The sequence below is a fragment of the Agelaius tricolor genome, unplaced genomic scaffold (assembly GCF_023055355.1).
Source record: "Agelaius tricolor isolate 1412-34295 unplaced genomic scaffold, bAgeTri1.0.p SCAF_15, whole genome shotgun sequence".
NCBI classification, from domain to species: domain Eukaryota; kingdom Metazoa; phylum Chordata; class Aves; order Passeriformes; family Icteridae; genus Agelaius; species Agelaius tricolor.
The window spans coordinates 13627294-13635004 of NW_027269275.1; the positions used below are offsets into that span (position 1 = coordinate 13627294).

At 42.4% G+C, this 7711-nt stretch overlaps 1 protein-coding gene across 1 annotated transcript; it reads right to left on the bottom strand.

Annotated features, from left to right (window-relative positions):
- Positions 1-344: 344 nt before the first annotated feature.
- Positions 345-7690, bottom strand: NUDT21 (nudix hydrolase 21). Its single transcript, XM_071440486.1, has 7 exons — positions 7447-7690; positions 5117-5317; positions 3869-3932; positions 3117-3206; positions 2394-2469; positions 1880-1994; positions 345-636 (listed from the first exon to the last, which is right to left on the bottom strand). Exons 1-7 carry the CDS (start codon positions 7560-7562, stop codon positions 615-617), a joined length of 684 nt encoding a protein of 227 aa, XP_071296587.1. The 5' UTR covers positions 7563-7690; the 3' UTR covers positions 345-614.
- Between the last annotated feature and the right edge of the window lie 21 nt (positions 7691-7711).

Genomic DNA, 7711 nt, shown 5'->3' on the forward strand with positions numbered 1-7711 from the left:
CATTCTCCCTCAAAAAAGCAGTCTGGTCTCCAAGTTAATTAAGACTCAAAACAATATTGAACCCACTTAAGCTATTTCATTTCTCCCTGATCCCAGGGATATTCACTGCCCAGGGATAAAGATCACAGCATCTGAATGGGCCCTGAATGGCTTAGCTCCTAATTCCAAGATCATCTGTATTCCTGAAGAAAAGTAATAAAGTTTAAAATATGCATCCAAAAGTAAGAGACAATAAGGAAAAATAAAACAACTAATAAACAGAAGGAAAAAAAAAACTTAAAAAAAACCTATAAAAACCACAACGAAACAAAACAACAAAAACCAAACCAAACCCAAGACAAACAGAATCTTAACCATATTGTTTAATGTTGTACAAAACAAAAAATTGGTGAGTATTACAATGAAAAGGGATTATAACACTGGTGGCCCATTGCCATCTCTCTAGCTAAACAGTTGAGATTCACTTCTCTGTTCATACCATAGAATGTTTAGTGGCCTTCAGGAAGAGAATGACTTAAAAAAATTCTTGTGTCACACATATTCGTGTCTCTACAGTTCAAAGCTGTGCTCACAGAGACGGCTTCTTCTACTGGAGTCTTCAGGTACATAGGAATTCAGTTGTAAATAAAGTTGAACCTAAAAGTAAAAGGATTATACCAAGTGAGGAGTTTTCAATCTTTTTTTAAAAGGCATTTTTGAATGAATAAGCAAATGTTTTGTTTCTGCTCTGGATAAGCCTCCACCTGACAGGACAAAAGTACATTTTTTAATAAGACAGCTTTACAGTATAGCAGTACATACATCATTTTTAACAGCCAATCCTACTCTAGCATTGTACAACTGTCTCTTATGGTTGCAAAAGAACTAATTATTAACATTTCATCTCCTAAAACAGGTTAATAGATACATAAATCACAGTGAGAGTTACATTCCTCCATCAGCAACTCTTTTGCAGCATTTCTGCTGCTAGGCCAACCTTACATGTTCCAAGGGGAACATACAGACATAGTGAAAAGAGAATTTTTTCCAGCTAAGTTTCATAAGTAAGTGTGGAAGCAAGCATCCATCTCAGCTTCCAGATGCCCAGCCTTTGGATGTGTCTGTTGCACCACTACCCAACCTGCACAGCAGACAGTGTTTTGCTGGTACTCATATATAACTGCTGTCTTTAGGGGAGGGGAAGCCAAAATTTGGGCTAGAGAGAAAAATACTCAGCAGGAAACAAGAATATTATGGGCAACACCAGTGCTAACATTTCTCATCATAGTAGGCAGGTGACAGAACTACTTCCCTGAGGAAGAGCTGGCAGGCTGTGGAACTCCTGGCATGCCTGATCATTCTCTCAGGTAAGAGACCAGTGGGACTAGTGAGCTCTGGAGAGACGAGCCATAAGTCATTCCCAGGTGAGAAAGTCAAAGCATGCATACATTGCAACATAAAGGAAAAATATACAGCTGTCCCTACAGATATTTGTGTCAGAAAGATGCTACACTTCATTAACACCACTAGAGAGTGTAAAAAACCCACCACATTCAGCCAGCACAAAGCTGTGATAACATGCATACCTAACTCAGTGCTTCAAACTCACATCCTGGCTTTAACTCTCCAGCTGTCCCCAACAGCTCCAAGAAGCTGTTCCTCAATCTGTGCACAGCCTCATCTTCACTGTCTTCCATGTCTTCCTTAGCTACAACTGCTAGGTAGGACTTTGGTGCTAGCCAGTTGTGATCAGTGCCTCCAAAGTGTCCATCCAACTCATCTGAAGCAGAATCTTTGGGACAGATGTCACCTTTTCAAGTTGGATTCTGTAGCACCTTGCCTTGCTCTGGTGTCCCACAGCAAACGTGTTCCCAAGAACCACCATACAAATACAACATACCTGCTCAAAAGTTGAGGAAGGCTGGAAATAATAGGTCCATATCCTGGTGCATTGTCATAGAGCTCAAACAATGGTGCAGCAACCAGCTTGTAATTTTTGGGGACTGCAAACAAAGCTAAAAACAAATACAAGTTGATGAATCAGAAAAACCAGCACACATACAGCCAAGGTATCATCATCCCCCACAGACCTCAAAACAAGTTCACTACATGGAGCACTCAAGCTCAATGTTTATTGCTTTTCTAGTTAAATGTGGGATTCACATGCTGTACACAAACTGATGCAGGAGCAGGAATGAAAATTTACTAGGAACTCATGTTCAAAGGATCATCTACCTTCAAAACAGATACCAGCATTTAACTTTGTTAGTGATCAACCACAAACAACAGCAAGCATACACATCTTGGTATAAAATACCATAACAAACACAATCACAACTTTGTTTTCCTTGAGTGAAATGTAAGCATTTGAACATTGTTACAAATACAACCCTTTGATGCAAACAAACACTTACCCTTTTCTTGAAGCTGGACCAAAAAAAGCTTTTTGTGTTCTTTTGGCTTTGTAATATGAGCTGGGATATATGGGTACTAGAAGAAAAATGGTAAAAACCAGTTGTACAGAGCTTTGAAAATATTGTGTAATCTTAAGTAAATAAATTATCAAGCCCTGTACAAGCTTTCAGTGTGTCATATATTGTTCTTTCATGGCATCAAATAAAGAAAACCATTTTCTTAAGAAAGTATTTAAGAAAGAAATGCTGTTGCTGTCACAACTATTGACAGGCTCTGAAGTGGCAGCAATATCACAAGCAGTTAAAACAGCTGAATAAAACAGAAATGCATAAAAACAAATTAAGCAAGGATCTTCAATATTAAAGCCCTTAGAAACAGGGTAGTGAGACTAGGGCACCTGTTCCATAAGCAGCAGTGCCAGTCTCCATTGTGGCTACAAAAGGAATTGAAATGGTGCATATGTCTCAGCATAGAACTGGAAGCTACAACATCCAGTGGTTTCTCATACATCAGGACAGGTGTGAGAAGGGAGACAGGAGTTTCCATTTTAAAAAAGTCTGTAGTTTCTCTTCAGTCATAGAAAGGAGATTAAATAGACAAAACCCAGAAAAACTAATTGCTCATGCAGCAGGTACTCAAGAAGCCCATGTGAAAGGTTGAAGGCTTTTAAAAGTACAGACAGAATTTGAGCAAAGGAGATGGAAGCCCACAGGAGCACTCACCTGGGGAGGTTCAAAGTTTGGTCTCCACCAGTTGCCAATGCAGTCATCAATCACCCAGTCTTGCTGAACACCATCCTGACGACCCAGTATCTATCAAACATCCAGTACTAGTCAGACCCCGAACTACCTCAAGGAAACTGTTTTAGCAAACACATACTGGAAGCACAAAGACCTGCTGTAATATGTGTCTGATGTAGTTCATAACTGCTCTGAGACAGCTTTCAATAGAATTGTAAAGTATTTTTGTATAAAGTGAGATTTTTTAGTAAAAGCCTCACCTGATAGGACAAGGGCACTCTAGAAAGCTTTTCAAAATCTATGCTGTACTCAGCTGGATTGAGTCCTATCAGACCAATGGGAAGAATGAAATACATTTTTACATTATCTAGCAGAATTAATTTAGTTATTTGGAGAAAATGGTGCATTGGGAGGACCATCTCAAAGGCAAGTCCCCATCAGTTGTCCTCCAGAACATATCTTATTGCTCATCTCTACACTCACTTGCCTGAAGCCAGTCAGAAAGCAAAGCTGCAAATGAACACAGGACTTGAGCAGCAGGTAGGAGTCAGCCACACTCATGATGCAGATAAATGAAAACTTGACTGCTTTATTTGTTAACTACCTGAGAACATCACAAAAGCAACAAAATAACAACAGTGGTAAGAAAACTACTCTAATGCTTTAGCTTATTCTGGTAATTCTAAAAAAAAATGCAACATTCTGCTACAGCAACATAATGAAAGCAAACAGACCTCTGTCATTAAGCGTTTGAGCCCTTCTACCTCATCTTCTCCTGGATTGAGTTCACCACCAGGTCTGTTAAAATAATCAGTGATGAAAGCCAAAGTTATTTTATTGCATTTACTAATCTTCATAGGCAAGTTCCAGTGTGCTTCCAGGCAGGGAGTTACAAATTCACTTATGGCTTTTAAGTCAGAAGTTCCAGAACTAGCTTTGCTGAATTTGAAGACAGCAGCATAGCTTTCACCAAAACTGAAACTAAAATGGCTATTTATGACCCTTAAAAATAACCATTTCATAAAATACTTTCAGTTCAGCAGGACAAACCATAACAATACACATGATAATAACTCAGACCCTATAGGGTAAAGTTTTAACAATAATAACCAGAAGCTGAAGGGCTGTAAATACTGCCCGTATTTGTTCTTATCACAAAACCTGCACTCACTGAAGCATACAGAAAGCAGAAAATAAAACTCATGTGGGAAAATGATGCAGGATTATTCATTTTCATTACAGTCATTACATCATTTTGCAAATCGTTTACAATCTTGCCTAGTTTGTCTGCAACAGCCCTTCAAATCAAGATGTCAAAAACGAATCTAGATGTAAAATTAGATTTAACACACACACAAAATTGAGAACAATATAAAATGTTAGAACAAGAACACAAGCATGTAACATGAGAAAAGTCAAGGCCATCTAGTTAAAAAAAAAATCAGAAAATCACCACCATCACTACAACCATATTCAATCACTAAAACTTCACCCTGGCTGTGATAACTATGAGATGAACTGAAACAATTTTCTCAAATTTAGATGCCTACCCTTCTTGCTATCCCAGCTCAGCCATTAGTTTGTCAACAGGTATCATTCTGCATTTACAGGGGCTTAGTCCTTGGCCTCCACCTCCCCATTTTTATGGGCATAGCATAAGCTGCTGAAGCATAACAGCTTTCACAATGCAAGTACAACACACCAAATGCTGACAATGAGTTTTAAATAAGATTTTACTATAGTGATGCACTGTAACTAAGATTCCCAGTCACTTCCAAACTAAATCATCCCCCTCACGAGCAGAGTCAAACACACTTTAGATTAAAACACCACCATTCAAAAAATACTTTCCAGACTAAGTCTTTACAAGCAATTAATCCCATTCAAAACATTGAGTAGTTGGCCACAGTTTAACCTCTAGCCCACATGTTTAGTGGTCTGTGACAATAAAGTGAAGTTACACTTAGGAAACAGACACTTACAGCTTGAAAAAAGTTGTACCCAGCTGCAGTAAGAGCACGTGGGGCAGCCTGTGCTCATGCACAATCAGAACTCCTTCCACCGTCCGCCTCATGCCAATCTTGTCAAACTCCTCCCTCATGCGCTGGAACCGAGCTGCCACAGAACTGTCCTTCTCATACAGGGGCTCCTTTGTGCCAAATGTGTAATTGGTCAGAGGATACCTGTAAGGAGGAGAAAAAATGTTACTGCACAGCAAGGAATCTAACGTTAAATCCCCATGACACAGCGTCTAGCCTGAGGCAGACCCTTCACTGCTTGATGGGTAAGTCATAGTGCAGGGCTAAAATCTTTTTTGTGGCTTATGAGGCCCCTGTCCCAGGGAGATCTGCACTATGGAACACAAAGCACAGACAGTCCTGTTGAGCTGCACTCTAGCCTGGTGCAGGCTCAAAAGAAGGAAAAGAAGCACAGAACCAACTGTCATTCAACAGCCACCCTCTTTGGTCTCCACGCTGCAGGGAAATGCTCTGAAAGGAGCTGGAAAAGAGGCTGGAGATAAGCTCTGCTGGCAAGGAAGGAAGCTGCACAGGACTGCAAGTTTTCTTCTGCAGATGTCATGAGAGCCTGAGAACTAAACTGTCAGAAGTGGTTTTGTTTTGAAGTGGGAAATCAGACATGTGGATCACAGAAGAGGAGAAATGCTGAGTTTCTGAGTACAGGGTTGGGAGCCTGGGGTAGGATCAAGAGCATGAGCAGATCCCTCTGTTGGGCTGGTGCAGGGCCCCTGCACTCCTGTGACACTGCAGCGGAAACTCGGCAATTTCTCCAGCTAAGAGGGACTGAAAACAGAAAGAAAGGAAAGTTTAGGCAAGAAATGGGTCAGTCCAAGACAGCACAGAGGGTAACAGCGGAGTGTTGTTGTACAATTAAATCCATGTAACAGACAGGTCTGATGGCAGGAGACCTGGAGGAAAGACAGAACCACCCAGCTAAGTCAAGAGGGAGAAGAAAATGGTTCTGGGCAGAGCAGTGATGAGTTAACACCATGGTTTTACTGACCTGTGGCACAAAGCAACTGAATTAACAGAATGAATGACTGATGTTTTCCTTGAAATGCTTCTTGGCATGGATTCTTTCCCCAACCATGTCAAACTTTAGTAGCATATACTCTTCTCCCCTCAAATTCCAGCCCTCCTCTTCCTCCAATTTACCTCATGTTTTACAGCCATTAAAATAACAAGCCAGTTACCATTGTCAGGGCCTTTTCTCATGTAGAAAAGTGAGCCAAAACAACCGGCTTCCAAACCACAGGTTCATTTACTAACAAGCTCCCCTACTTTCACTTATAGTTTAAAATCATCTACTTTTCTTTTTCCTTTCATTTCCATTTTTAGATACACAAATGGTTTTAATAATAACCTATTATGCTAACCCATACTATACTAATGTGGGTGCATTAGTCTGTCCATCAAAACCCTCAGCCTTGACTTAAAAAAAATGCTGCTGGTAACACAGCTTCATTATGAGTCTTTGCTTCAGAAACCCAGTAGAAATATTCCAATTTCTAAAGTTCATATTTGAACTTTCACATGACTCTGAATAAACTCAGTTACACCAAAAGAACACAAAAGTGTCAGTGATTAATAGCTAAAATTGAATATTGACTGTTGCAGCTAACATTTGCTGGTTTTTGCAACTTGACAGATGCACTTAGCAAAGAACACATCCCAAATCCACCAGATTTACTGGAAGAAGTAAAAATATATGACTTCTCATAAAAAATACATGAATACTTAATAGTAAGTAGTTTGTATCTATGACGATTATCTGTGGTAGGAAACACTCTGAATTTTAACTCCAACATCAGTACCAGACAATCCACAAACACCAGGCACATCCAGCCACATCCTACTGACTGCCCACGGTCAGCCCAAATCCCAGCGAGGCCAAGAAAAATCCCTGTCTCTCTGCCGCCTTTCTGGATGCCTAGGAGAGCACGAAAACGTCTGTGATGCTCACCACACCTAAACCTTGCCTGTGTTACCCGGGGTTCACACCTCCCGAGCCAGACGCTGTTTCTAAGCACTAAAACACCGAATACTCCACACTCCCACCAAGGCCGGCAAGCCCTCGGTACCCTCAGCGCGGCTCAGCCCCCTGTGAGGGGGGCGGGCCCCCACCGGCACTCGGGCTCTGCTGCCGCTGTGCCCCAGCCCTCCGAAGGGCCGGGACCCTCCGGACCTCGCAGGGCGGGCACTGAGGGAAAACACCGCCGAGCCGCTGGGGACGAGCTCGGCAGCGGGGCGGGACGGGAGGGGGCAGAGCCGGGCAGGCCCGAGGCGGCGCTCACAGGTTGATGGTCCTTTCCAGCGTGAGCGGCTTCGTCTGCTGGATGTACTTGTTCCCGAACTGGTTCACCCCGCGGGGCCAGCCGGTCTGCGAGCGGTTAGGCGGCACCACGGACATGGCGAGAAGCGGCGGGAGCGGGCGGCGGGAGCGATCAGTCACTTCTGGGCAGCGGGAACGGCGTCCGCCATTAACACCTGCCCAGCCCTCAGCGCCGCGCGCCGCCTGCTGGGACCCGCCGCGCTCCGCCCGCCTCTCCTCGCTTATTA